The 18,233-nt window shown below is 39.8% G+C and overlaps 1 gene segment (V, D, J or C); it reads right to left on the reverse strand.

Moving 5' to 3' along the window:
* Nucleotides 1-8,774: 8,774 nt before the first annotated feature.
* LOC128647560 (immunoglobulin kappa variable 3D-15-like) lies at nucleotides 8,775-16,168 on the reverse strand. The segment is given in 3 exon segments: nucleotides 8,775-8,839; nucleotides 15,663-15,983; nucleotides 16,099-16,168. Coding segments are annotated over 3 exon segments (429 nt in total).
* Nucleotides 16,169-18,233: the final 2,065 nt, after the last annotated feature.

Raw genomic sequence — 18,233 nt, forward strand, 5'->3', positions numbered from 1 at the left:
GGTAAATTTCCATTCCTCTTCCCTTTCTACCATGTTCCTAAAATAACTAATTCTGAGTGTCTGAATGGGTAAATTAAATGCTCAATTTCATTTTTTGGCAAAGATTTTATAAATGGAGACCACTTTTGGAAAAAACCACAGATACTATCTGTGTCATACAGTTTTGTGTTATATTGTTCAAGAATGCATTGTTTTTTAATAGAGTTGGTTATCTCTGAAATAGATGGGGCAGATACTTCTCTCCATTTTTTAAAAATAGTGTATCTAGTTGCTAATATAGCAACATTAACAATCTTTTTTTTTTCCGGTGGGATTTTAGAGTCTACTCTTAGAAATATTACGTTTCTAAATGACAGATCCAGATGGGAGACTCCAACCCTTTTAACTAACCAGAATTCCAATTTTTTCCACATTGCTTTCAATTTTGGACATTCCCAAACCATATGTTTTAAGTTAGCTGTGTTCAGTAAGCATTTCGGACAATTATTAAATTGGGAGTTCGCCCATCTAGATCCCTTTTCAGGAGTAATATAGGTCATATAGAGAAGTTTTAAGTGGGATTCTCGCCATGTTGCGGAAAGGGTTGTTCGTCTAACTTCTGATATTGATGCTTGTATATAGTCTACCTCACACTGATCCGGGGCTAGATTAGTCGCCCATTTAGATTCAATTTTAGATATATTATCTCTTCCTTTATCTGAATTTAAGATTTGGTAGCAATACGAAATTGATAATCGTCCCCTTTTGGCTTGTGTCAACCAGTTTTCAAGTGGTCCCAGTGACCACTTCCAACCTGACTGATTTATTAATTTCCAGGTATAATGTCTTACTTGTAAGTACACATAAAATTCCTTGTGGGGGAGATCAAATTCTGTTTTTAATTCAGCAAATGTTTTGATGTGCCTCCCTGTAGTATCAACTAGTTGAATTAGTTTGTCTAGTCCCACCTCTTGCCATCTTTGTAGTGGAGCTGATTGTAAGCCCATTACAAAGTGGAGATTCCCCTTCAAGGGCAGATATTTAGAGGCTTTTTTATCTATTTTCAGCAAATTACATATCTTTGACCATGCCTTAATTGGAATACATATAGCTTTAAAGTTCTTTATTTCCCTTGGTATTTCCACCCAATCAACATGTATTAGAGCTGTTGGAAGGTAGGGAGAGGTTATATTTCTTTCTAAGTCATTGTCCGTTACATAGTCTTTACGACAAATCCAATCTACTACTATTCGGGCCAAGCCCGCCAAGTTATATAAGTAAAGATCAGGTAAGGCACAGCCTCCCAATTTTGGGGGTAGGCTGAGTTTTTCCAATGCAATTCTGGGTTTTTTTCCCTGCCAGGGCAATGCGGCCCGACAATGAGATAGGAAGATTCTGCCAACTTTTCATCTTATTTATAGTCGTCTTCAAGATTGGTGGAATATTGAGGTTATACCATTTCTCTGGTGATAAGGAAACCAATATACCGAGGTATCTAAATGATTCATTCACGATTTTAAACGGAATACTTTCCTCAGACTGATCAGGTCTTACTAACCATAATAGTTCAGATTTGGATGCATTTATTTTATACCCTGAGAACAGGCTGAACTGGTTTATAATTGACAATAACTTAGGTAGATTTCTCTGGGACTCTCTCATGTAGATTAATATGTCATCAGCATACAATGCTATCTTAAGTTCTCTATTACCTATTTTTATTCCATCGATTTCCTGTCTAATCAATATTGCAAGTGGTTCTATTGCGATGTTGAACAGCAAAGGCGAAAGGGGACATCCCTGCCTTGTGCCCCTAGCTAAGCCTATGTCAGATGATTGTCTAGCATTAACTATTATCCTTGTTGAGGCTTTATCATAGAGGTTTTCATAGAGGTTTTCAATAAATTTAGGGAATTGGCCCTTGAAACCAAACTGGGTTAACGAATGAAGAAGGTGATCATGATTAACCGAGTCAAATGCTTTCTCAGCATCAATTGTAATAATTGCCTTATCATGATTATCTTGTTTACCCTAGTGAACTTTATTCGACTCTGGTTTAAAGTAATCAATAACAAGGAACAACTCGCGAATTTTAGATGACGAATTTCTATTTATTAAAAATCCGGCTTGATCCTTGTGTATTATGGTGTGGAGAAGAGTTTGCATTCTTTGGGCAAGGATGGAAGTTAAAAGTTTATAGTCCACATTTAACAAGGCTATTGGTCTATATGATTCTTTCTGAGTTAAATCTTTCTCAGATTTTGGAAGAAGCGTTGTATAAGAAGCCGCAAAACTTGCAGAAGGCGAATTACCCTCCATGTAGATACTATTAAATAACCTTGTCAAATGTGGAACTATCAATGAGGAAATTATTTTATAAAATTCGCTCGGCAGGCCGTCAGGGCCTGACGCCTTGTTAATAGGCATATCCTCAATATTCTTCCTAACCTCCTCCTCAGTAATAGGGGAATTCATTTTTCTATTTAGTTCTTCTGTTATAGTTGGGCAAGAAATTTTTTCCCAAAATTTTGCTCGTTCTATCTTATTTGATGCCCTTAAAGAATAAAGATCTTTATAGTAATCTACCATTACTTCCAGAATCTCATCAGGCCTTGTAATTAATTTGTCCCCTTTCTTAATAGACTCAATTAAGGCAGAATCTTTGTCTTGTTTAACTAAGTTGGCAAGAAGCTTGCCAGCTTTGTTCCCATATTTAAATAGTTGAGCTTGCATTTTTAGCTCCCTTTGAGTAGTTTTGTGTAGGAGGAAGGTGTCTCTTTCCTTTATAACTTGGGTATATCTATTCCATGTTTCAGGAGTTTTATTCAATATGTAATTATTATAAGTATTTAGTAGTGATTTCAATATGTCCTCTTCCTTCTTTTTATAATTTTTGGTTCTATTAATATTATAGGCTAAGATCTCCCCCCTTATTACTGCCTTTGCAGCTTCCCAAAAGATCATCGGTCGATTCACATATTCAATATTCAGTTCCACGTATTCTTGAAATTTCAAACTCAGCATTGTTTTAAATTCTGGATCTGTAGCCAAATGCTTTGGAAAAAAAAATCTTGAATTTCTAGTTCTAGAATCTTGTGGGCGTAGTTCTAACATTATTGGGGCATGATCCGAGACTGTTACCGGAAAGATTTTAGTATCTACATTAAGGTTCAAAACTCTCTCGTCTACTAGGAATAAATCAATCCTTGAGAGTGATTTATGAGCCTTTGAGAGACATGTGTAGCTTTTGGTATCTGGATTGTGTATTCTCCAGATGTCTTTAACTTTTAAATTGGAGAACAATTTGGAAAAGATTTTAATTTCTAAGTTATCTTTTTTTGTTTTTAAGATCTTTTCTGCTGTTTTACTTAGCTTATCTGATCTGTACCTTTCATGGTTCAGATACAGCATTCAATTGTGAGAGACTTTTCAACAAACTTCTGTTATAAAATGTACTTCATTCTCTTGATATCCTTTATTAAAAATCATACCTAGGTAGGCTGAGAAGTAATGCACTAGTGGGAGCTAGCTCGTGATTGGTGACTTCACACATGTGCCTCTTGTTATTGTCTCATCTAGTTAGGGTGTCCGAACGCTGGTTTTTACCACCCGCTGGTATTTAGAGTCAGTCAGGAAAGGGTCTAACGCTCACTTTCCAGCCGCGACTTTTCCATACCGCAGATCCCCTTACGTCAATTGCGTATCCTATCTTTTCAATGGGATCTTTCTAATGCCGGTATTTAGAGTCTTGGCTGAAGTTAGCATTAGAACTCTAACGACAAGGCTCCAGCCGCAGAAAAAAGCCAGGAGTCAAGAGCTTTATGGGCTAACGCTGGTTCATAAAGCTCTTAACTACTGTGCTCTAAAGTACACTAACACCCATAAACTATCTATGTACCCCTAAACCGAGGTCCCCCCACATTAACCCCTAATCTGCCGACCGCACACCGCCGCAACCTACATTATCCCTATGTGCCCCTAATCTGCTGCCCCTAACATCGCCGACCCCTATATTATATTTATTACCCCCTAATCTGCCCCCCCCAACATCGCCGCTACCTTACCTACACTTATTAACTCCTAATCTGCCGACCGGACCTCGCCGCCACTATAATAAATGTATTAACCCCTAAACCGCCTCACTCCCGCCTCAAAAACCCTATAATAAATAGTATTAACCCCTAATCTGCCCTCCCTAACATTGCCGACACCTAACTTCAAGTATTAACCCCTAATTTGCCGACCGGACCGCGCCGCTACTATAATAAATGTATTAACCCCTAAAGCTAAGTCTAACCCTAACACTAACACCCCCCTAAGTTAAATATAATTTAAATCTAACGAAATAAAATAAATTGTATTAAATAAATGAATCCTATTTAAAGCTAAATACTTACCTGTAAAATAAACCCTAATATAGCTACAATATAACGAATAATTATATTGTAGCTATTTTAGGATTTATATTTATTTTACAGGGAACTTTGTATTTATTTTAACTAGGTACAATAGCTATTAAATAGTTAAGAACTATTTAATAGCTACCTAGTTAAAATAATTACAAAATTACCTGTAAAATAAATCCTATCCTAAGTTACAATTAAACCTAACACTACACTATCAATAAATTAATTAAATAAACTACCTACAATTATCTACAATTAAATCAACTAAACTAAATTACAAAAACAACAAACACTAAATTACAAAAAATAAAAAAAGATTACATGAATTTTAAACTAATTACACCTACTCTAAGCCCCCTAAAAAATAACAAAGCCCCCCAAAATAAGAAAATGCCCTACCCTATTCTAAAATAAAAAGTTTACAGCTCTTTTACCTTACCAGCCCTTAAAAGGGCCTTTTGTGGGGCATGCCCCAAAGAATTCAGCTCTTTTGCCTGTAGAAAAACATACAATACCCCCCAACATTACAACCCACCACCCACATACCCCTAATCTATCCCAAACCACCTTAAAAAACCTAACACTAAGCCCCTGAAGATCTCCCTACCTTATCTTCAACACGCCGGGTATCACCGATCCATCCAGAAGAGGCTCCGAAGTCTTCATCCTATCTGGCAAGAAGAGGACATCCGGACCGGTAGACATGTTCATCCAGGCGGCGTCTTCTATCTTCATCCTTCCGGCATGGAGCGGGACCATCTTGAAGCAGCCGACGCGGATCCATCCTCTTCTTCCAGCGACTCCCGACGAATGAAGGTTCCTTTAAGGGACGTCATCCAAGATGGCGTCCCTCGAATTCCGATTGGCTGATAGGATTCTATCAGCCAATCGGAATTAAGGTAGGAAAAATCTGATTGGCCGATTGAATCAGCCAATCAGATTCAAGTTCAATCGGATTGGCTGATCCAATCAGCCAATCAGATTGAGCTTGCATTCTATTGGCTGTTCCGATCAGCCAGTAGAATGCGAGCTCAATCTGATTGGCTGATCCAATCAGCCAATCGGATTGACCTTGAATCTGATTTTTCCTACCTTAATTCTGATTGAACTTAATTCCGATTGAACTTGAATCTGATTTTTCCTACCGTAATTCCGATTGTCTGATAGAATCCTATCAGCCAATCGGAATTCAAGGGACGCCATCTTGGATGACATCCCTTAAAGGAACCTTCATTCGTCGTCTAGTCGTCGGAAGAAGAGGATGTTCCGCGCCGGAGGTCTTGAAGATGGAGCCGCTCCTAGTCTGATGGATGAAGATAGAAGATGTCGCTTGGATGAAGATGTTTGCCGGTCCGGATGTCCTCTTCTTGTCGGATAGGATGAAGACTTTGGAGCCTCTTCTGGACGGATCGGTGATACCTGGCGTGGTGAAGAAGATAAGGTAGGGAGATCTTCAGGGGCTTAGTGTTAGGTTTTTTAAGGGGGGTTTGGGTTAGATTAGGGGTATGTGGGTGGTGGGTTGTAATGTTGGGGGGTATTGTATGTTTTTTTACAGGCAAAAGAGCTGAATTCTTATTAACTATTTAATAGCTATTGTACCTGGTTAAAATAAATACAAAGTTGCCTGTAAAATAAATATAAATCCTAAAATAGCTACAATGTAATTATTATTTATATTGTAGCTATATTAGGGTTTATTTTACAGGTAAGTATTTAGCTTTAAATAGGAATAATTTATTTAATAAGATTTTTTTTATTTCGTTAGATTTAAATTATATTTAACTTAGGGGGGTGTTAGGGTTAGGGTTAGACTTAGCTTTAGGGGTTAATACATTTATTATAGTAGCGGTGAGGTCCGGTCGGCAGATTAGGGGTTAATACTTGAAGATAGGTGTCAGCGATGTTAGGGAGGGCAGATTAGGGGTTAATACTATTTATTATAGGGTTTTTGAGGTGGGAGTGAGGCGGATTAGGGGTTAATACATTTATTAGAGCAGCGGCGAGGTCCGGTCAGCAGATTAGGGGTTAATAAGTGTAGGTAAGGTAGCGGCGACGTTTGGGGCGGCAGATTAGGGGTTAATAAATATAATATAGGGGTCGGCGATGTTAGGGGCAGCAGATTAGGGGTACATAGCTATAATGTAGGTTGCGGCGGTGTCCGGAGCGGCAGATTAGGGGTTAAAAGTGTAATGCAGGGGTAAGCGATACTGGGGGCGGCAGATTAGGGGTTAATAAGTGTAAGTTTAGGGGTGTTTAGACTCGGGTTCATGTTAGGGTGTTAGGTGCAGACTTAGGAAGTGTTTCCCCATAGGAAACAATGGGGCTGCGTTAGGAGCTGAACGCTGCTTTTTTGCAGGTGTTAGTTTTTTTCAGCTCAATCTGCCCCATTGTTTCCTATGGGGGAATCGTGCACAAGCAAGTTTTTGAAGCTGGCCGAGTCCGTAAGCATTGCTTGTATTGAGAGTTGCAGTGGCGGTAAATATGCCTGTATGCTCCCTTATTGGAGCCTAACGCAGCCCTTCAGAGAACTCTCAATACCAGCGTTATTTAAAAGGTGCGTTGGAAAAAAAACACGCGTAGCTAACGCACCCCTTCTAACGCAAAACTCTAAATCTAGGTGCATATTTCTTAATGTATGTGTATGTATGTTAATGTAAAATTCCTGCGTCAGCTTTTTGTTCTAACAACTGAGATCTTGAATCTTTGAGCCCTCCTAACTTTTGTGTGCAATATTTTATAAAATATTTTTTATTAGACAGTGTTAATATGAGTGTAAGTGTATTTTGTAATGTGTTTCGTGAAACTTTTATGTTGAGCAAAACCGTTAACTTCAGCTGTTCGAGTGCGGAAAGAATTGTTGAGTAAAAGGCGAATGCGCGCGGACAATCGTGATTTTTCAAAACTTGTAATAGCTGCGCAATGGAAATTGATTTCGAAAAGACCATATTGCGCACAGAAAAGTCATAACGCGTGACTTGTAATCTTGCCCTAAATGTGTTCAGGTAGGTCCTAGTAGTGCATTGCTGATCTGGAGCTAATTTTAACTATGTATTTAACAGTCTTTACAAAGGTTAAACTCATTGTCATATGCTAACAAAAGTGTATTGATAAAATTTCATCACATTAGAGCATTTTCATTGTTTGCATGTTTATGCCCCTTTTAACCAATTCTAAATGTCTGGAAAAATGTAGTTATTTTGTTTTTAGTTATACGTAGCTTGTCATTGATCTGAGATAGTTCTAAGGATATGGATATAGCATTACATCAGCAGAGCTTCATTTCTGAATGAGATTATTTCTGTGCTAGAAATTAAACATTAAAAAAAATATGCATGAGTTATATTTATTATTGGTTTACATTACACAGTGTTACTGTTTAAAAAAGTCAGTTCAAGTTCAGATTTCAGTCTCCTCTTAATAAAGTGTATATTTGTTTTGCATATGATTCTGTATTGCTGAGAAATTTGAATTGAGATTTTTTTTTAATAGGGGCATTTTAAAACATAATTTAGTGCATCTTTTCTATGGTATAATTTTCTAAATATGTTTACTGAACACTTGACAGTAATGAAGCAGAGAAAACATGAGAGGAAGGTTCTTGTACAGCTCTGTATCACTGTGAGAGGCGAGTCCAAACCCTGCTGACAGTAATAATCTGCTGCATCTTCTGCTTGCACTCCGCTGATTGTGAGAGTGAAATCAGTACCAGACCCACTGCCGCTGAACCTGTCTGGGATCCCTGTGTCTCTGCTGCTTGCATCATAGATAAGAAGCTTTAGAGGTTGCCCTTGTTTCTGCTGGTACCAGGCTATAACATCATCTATGTCATCAGTGGCTTTACATTTCATGGTGACACTTTCTCCTGGTGACACAGTAAGGAATTCTGGAGACAAGGTCTTGTGGACCTGATCCGACAGCTCACAAGATTTGCTGGTGCAACGCCGCCCCCTGCTGACTCGCGGCCAATGGGCCACCAGCAGGGTGCTGTCAATCAACCCGATCGTACTCAATCGGGTTGATTTCCGGTGATTCCTGTTTGCCTGCCCAGAGCAGGTGGATTGGGTTATGGAGCAGCTGTCTTTAGCCCGCTGCTTCATAACTTGTGTTTCTGGTGAGTCTGAAGACTCGCCAGAAACACGGGCCCACAAGCTCCGTACGGAACATGATAAATGGGCCCCTGAGTCATCACAATCTGTCCACAGGATCCTGAGAATTGAAAAATAAAGCATAAACCATAATGATTATTAATCAAAATAATTTTAATCATCCAGCAAAAATGTTTAGCTCACAATTACACAGAGATAATAATATTTTACAATACCTTGTACAGAAAGCAGAAATACACTTATCAGAAAACAAATCATCTTTATGTTTCAGGAGTGTAACAGATCACTGAAGCTTCAATGACAAAATGTTTATAGCAGCTGAAATGTCTAAGGAGCTGTCCCCAGAGCCTGAGTATGCAAACAAGATGCAAATAGCATTATCTCACATTATACATATTACATCTCAGTTGTCTGTCATAAAGAGAATAATAGAATATGTACCTAGTGGAATCACATGACACAAAGCAGTTATAAATAAGGTTGCCAGCTGTGCCACATAACGATACTGGGCAACCTATGGGTAATAGGCCACAAGTTGTAGTAGTCATTTTATCCCCCTTGATTGCCAGTAACATTCACTTCAATCATTTTACATTTTTGTCTCCCAAAAGGGGTTTATCTCATCTTTGGGCATCGGATGTATTGCTCATATTACAATTTGAAAGTAAACACGATCGCTTGAGCGCAATTGAAGTTAAAGGGACACTGAACCCAAATGTTTTTCTTTTCTGATTTAGGTAGAGCATGCAATTTTAAGCAACTTTCTAATTTACTCCTATTATCAAATTTTCTTCATTCTCTTGCTATCTTTATTTGAAAAGCAGGAATGTAAGTTTAGATGCCGGCCAATTTTTAGTAAACAACCTGTATTGTTCTTGCTGATTGGAATATAAATGCACCCACCAATTAACAAGTGCTGTCCAGGGCCCGGAACCAAATATTGGCTAATTCCTTGGCTTAGATGCCTTCTTTTTCAAATAAAGATAGCAAGAGAACGAAGAAAATTGATAATAGGAGTAAATTAGAACCACTGTTCCTTAATTCTTCCACCACCTCTGAGGAGGCGGACAGCAATCCGCCTGATCGCATACGATCGAGATGACTGACACCCCCTGCTAGCGGCTGATTGGATTGCACTTTTTCACTAGAAATGCTTGTGCAATGATAAATGCTGACAGTGTATGCTGCTGTCGGCATTTATCAATGTGGGGTGGACATTCATAAATCGGCCCCATAGGGGCCCATTTATCAAGCTCTGCATGTAGCTTGAAGGGCCGTGTTTCTAAAGACCACTGCTCCATAACCTGTCTGTCTGCTTGGAGGATGCGGACAGAGATCGCATGAAATCAACCCTATCAAATACGATTGGGGTGATTTACACCCCCTGCTAGCGGCAAATCTGCTGCTGGTGCAATGCTGAATGTGGAGAGCGTATTGTTCTCCGCATTCAGTGATGTCTGTCAGACATGATCCGCTGATTGGATCATGTTGGACAGGCATTTAATAAATAGGCCCCATAACATTCAATTGTGAGGGACTTTTCAACAAACTTCTATTATTAAATGTACCTCATTCCCTTGATATCCTTTGTTAAAAATCACACCTAGGTAGGCTCAGGAGCAGCAATACACTAGTGGGAGCTAGCTCGTGATTGGTGACTTCACACATGTGCCCATAGTTATTCGCTTACTAAATGTGTTCAGCTAGGTCCCAGTAGTGCAATGCTGATCTGGAGATGGCTTTAACTATGTATTTAACACTCTTTACAAAGGTTAAATTCATTGTCATATGCTAACAAAAGTGTATTAATAAAATGTCTTAATAATAGAGCATTTTCATTTTTTTATCAATTCTAAATGTCTGGAAAAAATGTAGTTATTTTGTTTTTAGTTATACGTAGCTTGTCATTTTTCTGAGATAGTTCTAAGGATATGGATATATCATTACATCAGCAGAGTTTCATTTCTGAATGAGATTATTTATGTGCTAAAAATGTAACATTAAAAAAAAATATGCATGAGTTATATTTATTATTGGTTTACATTACACAGTGTTATTGTTTAAAAAAGTCAGTTCAAGTTCAGATTTCAGTATCCTCTTAATATTATTATTATTATTATCAGGTATTTGTAGAGCGCCAACAGATTCTGCAGCACTGTGAACATAGTCGGTATACAGGATAGCTTTTGCAGGGATCAAGTGGGTAGAGGGCCGTGACGAGAGTTTCACTGTTGTAGTCGACTCTTATGAAGGCGATCTGCAAACAGCAGGGCTCATAGGCTTACATTCTAAGGGGTTCAATGGGAAAGCAATGGCATTAGGAAAGGTTAGTGTTGGTTGTATGCATCCCTGAATAGTAGAGTTTTTTATGGAGCGCTTGAAGCTGTTAAAACTAGGGGGTAGTCTTGTGGAGCGAGGTAGGGAACTCCACAAGATGGGGGCCAGTCTGGAGAAGTCCTGTAAACGGGAATGTGAGGAAGTAACAAGAGAGGAGGAGAGGAGGAGATCCTGAGCTGATCGAAGGGGATGGGAGGGAGAGTATCTGGAGACAAGTTCTCAAATTTAGGGGGGAGCAGTGCATTTGAGAGCTTTGTATGTCAGAGTAAGGATTTTGTGTTTAATCCTAGAGGCAAGAGGAAGCCAGTGAAGGTATTGGCAGAGAGGCGCAGCAGATGAAGATCGACGAGTAAGGAAGATTAGCCTGGCAGAGGCATTCATAATGGATTGTAAAGGAGCTATGCGGCAGCTAGGTAGACCAGAGAGGATGGAGTTGCAGTAGTCAAGGCAGGAAAGGATGAGAGAGTGGAATAAAATCTTAGTTGTATCTTGTAAAAAGAAAATGTCTAATTTTAAGGTGGAAGCGGCAGGCTTTAGCCAAGGACTGAATGTGAGGAGTGAAAGAAAGATATGAGTCAAGTGTGACCCTAAGACATCGGGCATGTGGGGTAGGAATAATGATGGAATTATCAACAGTTATAGAAAATTTGTGGGTGGAGACATTGGAAGAAGGGGGAAAAATAAGGAGTTCAGTTTTGGAGAGATTTAGCTTAAGGTAGTGAGAGGACATCCAAGATGAGTTATGAGAAAGACAGTTAGTGACATGGGTTAGTAAGGAAGGAGGTAGGTCTGGTGCAGAGAGGTAGATTTGGGTGTCATCGGCATACAAATGATATTGAAACCCATGGGACTTTATTAAGGAACCTAATGATGATGTGTAGATTGAAAAGAGAAGGGGACCGAGGACAGAGCCTTGAGGTACCCCAACAGAAAGTGGTAACAGGGCAGAGGATGCTCCGAAAAAGGCTACACTAAATGTACTGCTAGTCAGATAGGAAGAGAACCATGAGAGAGCTGTGTCGCAGATGCCAAAGGATTGGAGGGTTTGGAGCAGAAGAGGGTGGTCAACAGTGTCAAAGGCTGCAGACAGGTCAAGAAAGATAAGCAGAGAGAAGTGGCCTTTGGATTTTGCTGTAAGTAGGTCATTGGTAACCTTGACAATTGCTGTCCCTGTAGAGTGATGGGGACAAAATCCAGATTGCAGTGGGTCAAGAAGAGAGTTTAGTGTAAGGAAATGGGATAGACGTGCGTATACTAGCTTTTCTAGGAGCTTTGAGGCTAGAGGGAGTAGGAAAATAGGGCAGTAGTTGGCTGGGGAGGTTGGATCGAGGGAAGGTTTTTTTGAGGATAGGTGTGACCAGTGCATGTTTTAGAGATGAGGGAAATATACCAGTGCTGAGGGAGAGGTTGAAAATGTGTGTGAGTATTGGGGTGAGGGTAGAAGAGAGGGAGGGGAGTAGCTGTGAGGGGATGGGGTCGAGGGGACAGGTAGTGAGGTGGGAGGACAGTATAAGGGCAGAAACTTCATCCTCATTAACAGGGCAAAAGAGCTGCATTTAGGGATTTTTGGGTTTGGATGATTGTGAGCTTTTGAGGGGGTGGTAATATGTTGAGAGCTGATTTCACTTCTGATGGAGTCAATTTTGTTTTTGAAGTGGCTGGAAAAATCTTGAGCTGAGAGAGAGGTTGTATTAGGAGGTGGGGGTGGGCGGAGAAGAGTATTGAACGTGGAGAACAAATGTTTTGGGTTAGAGGAAAGAGTAGAGATGAGATTAGAGAACTATTGTTGCTTATAGAGATTAAGGGCAGAGTAGTAGGAGTTCAGGATGAACTTGTAGTGAAGAAAGTCAGCTGAACTCCGAGTTTTCCTCCAGTGTCGCTCAGCAGTACGGGAACATCTGCGTAGGTACCGTGTCAGAGGAGTATGCCAGGACTGAGGATGAGAGTGTGGTTTCAGCGCTATGGTTTGAGGGGCCAGATTGTCAATGACCGATTTGAAGGTGGAGTTATAATGGCAGATAGATTGGTCAGGGCAGGAAAAGGAGGTGATGGATGAGAGGAGAGGTTTGAGAGAGCTAGCAAGCTGTTGCTGATCTAATGACTTAGTGCTTCTGTGAAATTTGGTGTGAGGGTTAGAGGGAGGGGGAGTTGTAGGTAGGGAAGTGATGTTGTAAGTTAGGGGATGGTGGTCAGAGAGAGGAAAAGGAGAGTTTGTTAAATTTGAGATAGTGCATCGATAGGTGAAAATCAGGTCAAGGGAATGACCATCTTTGTGAGTGGGAGAGTCAGTCCATTGTGACAGGCTGGAAGAGGAAATTAGTTGAAGAAGTTGTTTTGCAGGGGAGGCAGTGGGATTGTCAAGAGGGATGTTAAAGTCGGCAAGAATGAGGGCAGGGGTGTCTGAGGAAAGGAAATAAGGAAGCCAGGCAGCAAAGTGATCTAAAAATTGAGTTGGGGAGCCAGGGGGGCGGTATATGACTGTGACACGTATAGAGAGGGAAGAGAATAACTGAATCATGTGTGCTTCAAATTAAGAAAATGTGAGTGAAGACAAGGGCTGTATTTGTTGAAAGGTGCAACAAGAGGAAATTAAAATACCAACACCACCTCCTTGTCTATTGCCAGACCTAGGAGTGTGGCTGAAATGGAGACCCCCATGTGATAGTGCAGCAGTGGATGCTGTGTCGGAAGCAGAGAGCCAGGTTTCTGTAAGAGCCAGAAGGTTAAGAGAGTGGGAGATAAAGAGATCATGGATAGAAGTGAGCTTATTGCAAACAGAGCGAGAGTGCCAGAATGCACAAGTGAAAGGGGAGGTGGTTTTAGATGTAAGAGGAATGTGGTTAAGGTTACCATAGTTTTGTTTATGAAGTCTATTGAAAGGCACACAGGGATGTGAAAGGCTAGGAGGTTGTGAGGGACCAGGATTAGGGGATATGTCACCAGCAGCTAGTATGAGCAAGAGGGAGAGTGACATGAGATGAGAAGCAGATTTGCAGTAGTGAGACTGTTTTTGGGCTGAAGTGCAGGGGGGAGAGAGAGTGTTTAGGAATAGGTACAGTTCATGAGTACAAAAGTAAGGTGAGTATAAGAGAGATGGGCTAATGAACAGAGCAGGTGGAGAGGGAAAAGGAGTAATTGAATAATGTAGTTTGTTATAGAGACAAGAGGTAGCAAAAAGGTGTATGAAGATATTGAGCATTATTATGAAAGTGGGAACGAAGTAAACACATAAGACACAGTGTTACAGCAGCACTTGCAAAAGGATACAATGAGATACATAAAACGCAGTATTGCAAGAGTACTTGCCTCGTGTCTTGCCCCTTGCCCAATCCTTGTTCAATTCTTGTATAATTCTAAAATTAGTGCCTCACTTATAAAATGTTAACTTTGAAAATGTGAACATATGCTATTGTTAAAATGTACTCTGCCCAGTCAATGCACCCCCCCGTGCAATGCACCTCCCAAACTAGTGTGGAATATATACAGGCAGGGCAGTCAGCTGAGACCACTAAATTTAGTTGATTGCTAATCAAAGACAATTGGAAAGGCCAATTGAAATGTTAGATTTTGGTCTGGTCAGGGTGAGATGAGTTAAGTAAACAGACAATACAATTTGAAGGAGGTTAAAACCATGGCATAAGACAGATATACATTTTAGAATAATAGCAAGTAGTGATAAGGATTGAACTTCACATGGCAATTAGCTAAACATTAGAAGTAAGACATTGGGAACAACATTACAATGAATGCAGGACTTAATTTTAACTAACCTAAATTCATGTGCTCAATATACATATTCATGTACCAGAAAGAGAGACTTGGAGTACAAATTACAAAAATAAAGTGTATATTTGTTTTGTATATGATTCTGTATTGCTGAGAAATTTGAATTGAGATTTTTTATTAATAGGTGTATTTTAAAACATAATTTAGTGCATCTTTTCTATGGCATAACTTTCTAAATATGTTTACTGAACAGTCAGTGGCGTCACTAGGGGGGGGGCGGGGGGGGGGGGGCGGGCCGCACCCGGGTGACACCCTCCAGGGGGTGACACCAAAAAAAAAAAATTTTTTTTTTTTAAATTTTATTGAAATTCAAAGAAATAAAATGTTGAGATGCATAGATTATTTTATTAGAGGCTGGCATTTGTGAACATTAGTGGGACTGGGGAAGTTGTAGACACACAATGTTTTTGCCCCTTGAGCTAGTGCTGCAATTTCAACAAATAGTTTTCCCGGCTGCTTTTGCTTGTTTGTACTTTGCTCCTCCCCTGCCCAATTTCACTATGAATGTTGTGGGTGTGCCGTGGGGCTTGCAAAGTTGCCCTGCTAGCCTAAACCTGTCTGCCTATCTGTGCTCACTGCTCAGTGACATGCGGCCCAGGGCTGTGCACTGACAGACTTGGAACAGAGTCAGAGAGCAGAATTTTCATAGTTTGTGCGCCTAAACCTTTTCTTCAGTGATTTATTTTAGAGTGCTCTGTTTATCTTTCATTTGATGTTCTGCTGAGCCAGGGAGCAGCTCTAGACATGAGCTTCATAATTAATGCAGTGCAGTTTACATATTTTGTATGTGTGTGTCTGAGTTTTTGTGTGTGTGTTTTTGTGTGTGTGTCTGAGTGTGTTTCCGAGTGTTTGTGTGTGCATCTGAGTATGTTTTTAAGTGTGCCTGAGTGTTTGTATGTGTGTTTGCCTGTGTTTTTGTGTGTGTCTGCTTTCTGGGGGGGGGGTGACACCATGACTTACCACACCGGGTGACACCAACCCTAGTGACGCCACTGTGAACAGTTGATAGTAATGAAGCAGAGGAAACATGAGGGGAAAGTTTTTGTACAGCTCTGTATCACTGTGAGAGGTGACTCATAACCCTGCTGACAGTAATAATCTGCTACATCTTCTGCTTGTGCTCCGCTGATTGTGAGAGTGTAATCAGTACCAGACCCACTGCCACTGCCGCTGAACCTGTCTGAGGTCCCTGTGTATTTGATTTCTGCATCATAGATAAGAAGCTTTGGAGATTGTCCTGGTTTCTGCTGGTACCAGGCTATCTCATCATTTATGTAATCACTGGCTTCACATTTCACGGTGACACTTTCTCCTGATGACACAGTAAGAAATTCTGGAAACTGAGTCATCACAATCTGTCCACAGGAGCCTGAGAATTGAAAAATAAATTGTAACCCAAAATAATTATTAATTAAAATAATTTTAATCATCCAGCAAAAATGTTTAGCTCACAATTACATAGAGCTAATAATATTTTACAATACCTTGTACAGAAAGCAGAAATACACTTATCAGAAAACAAATCATCTTTATGTTTCAGGAGTGTAACAGATCACTGAAGCTTCAATGACAAAATGTTTATAGCAGCTGAACTGTCTAAGGAACTGTCCCCAGAGCCTGTGTATGCAAACAAGATGCAAATAACAATATCTCACATTATAAATGTTACATCTCAGTTGTCTGTCATAAAGAAAATAATAGAATATGCACCTAGTGGAATCACATGACACAGTTTATGACAGTGCTTGGTAAGCAGGGAATTTGCTTTAGGTATAAACAATATGTAAGTTTATGATTTTAAGTTTAACTTCAAGGGTCAATATTGTGCAATTTGATACCTGTTTTTAATTGGCATTTGCCTTCTTTAATACCATGTGCTGCTGAGGGTCAAATTATCTATGTCTAAGTGCATTTTATCAATATATTGTATGAACTTTATTATAATCCTGAGAAGATAGTGAAGGGGAATGATTCCACTATAAAGGCTGAGCATTTTGTGCAACAGCTCAAGTTCTTCCCCGGTAATGAGCCAGCAGTCTTCATCTGCAATAGTTCTCTCCTTCGCTGCCATCTTCTCTAGTTGTAGAGCAGTCAGTTAGTACAACATTGTCACCCACTATCTATGTTACCAGTTACCAACTCCATTAGAAGTGTATTATGAGCAAGACTTCTGAATGTGTACAGGCTGTAATTCTGTTGGCATCCACAACTTTTCAATTTTAATAAGATGAGGCATATATGTGCATCCCCCAATCAGTAGCTCCTGAGTCTATGTAGGTATCCTTTTCAACAAAGGATATCAAGAAAACAAAACAAATTAGATAAAAAATATTGGAATTTTATTTAAAATCATATGCTTTAGCTGAATCATGAAAGAAAAAAATGGGTTTTATGTCCCTTGTAATATAAAAAAGCCAGTTTTTGCATTGCAGCTTTTAACGTAAAAGCAGTAGTGCCGCTATCGGGAGTCTAGTTGGTATAGCTGTAACGCAAGCATTTTCGCTGTAACGCAACGTCAATCCTGCACTCAAAAAAATTACGTGTTTGCTTGGGATTTCCATAGCGCCGGTATTACAGGTTGTGTGGTAAGGCTAAAATGCTTGCGTTACAGCCTATACCGACACAATCCATACCCCCTTCTGAGACCAGTAGTTATGGGTTTAGCGAAACAAAAATGTTTCACAAAGCTCATAGCTAAAATGTTACAAAGTACAATAACACCTTAAAACTACCTATATACTACATATCAACCGCCGCCCTCCTGCATCACAAACACTATTTAAAACTTATTAACCCCTAATCTGCCAACCACCCACATCGTGACTATTCTAGAAAGTTATTAACATCTATTCTGCCGGCCACCCACATCACCAACACTATTTAAATATATTAACCCCTATTACCAACATCACCACCACTATAATAAAGTTATTAACCCCTATTCCGCCACTCCCCGACATCACCGCCACTAAATAAATAAAAACTTACCTGTGAAATAAAAAAAACTAAGTTTAAACTATCAATTAACCTAACGTAACTATTATACTAAAATTAAAAAAATACCAATTAAAATAACTAAATTACACATTTAAAAAACCTAACACTACGGAAAAAAAACAGAATTTATGCTTACCTGATAAATTACTTTCTCCAACGGTGTGTCCGGTCCACGGCGTCATCCATTACTTGTGGGAAATGTTCTCCCCCACAGGGAAAGGCAAGGAGAGCACACAGCAAGAGCTGTCCATATAGCTCCCCCTCTGGCTCCGCCCCCCAGTCATTCGACCGACGGTTAGGAGAAAAAGGAGAAACTATAGGGTGCCGTGGTGACTGTAGTGTATAAAGAAAAACATTTTCAACCTGATTAAAAAAAACCAGGGCGGGCCGTGGACCGGACACACCGTTGGAGAAAGTAATTTATCAGGTAAGCATAAATTCTGTTTTCTCCAACATTGGTGTGTCCGGTCCACGGCGTCATCCATTACTTGTGGGAATCAATACCAAAGCTTTAGGACACGGATGAAGGAAGGGAGCAAATCAGGTTACCTAAACAGAAGGCACCATGGCTTGCAAAACCTTTCTCCCAAAAACAGCCTCCGAAGAAGCAAAAATATCAAAT

Source organism: Bombina bombina, chromosome 2, assembly GCF_027579735.1.
Source record: "Bombina bombina isolate aBomBom1 chromosome 2, aBomBom1.pri, whole genome shotgun sequence".
Taxonomy (NCBI): domain Eukaryota; kingdom Metazoa; phylum Chordata; class Amphibia; order Anura; family Bombinatoridae; genus Bombina; species Bombina bombina.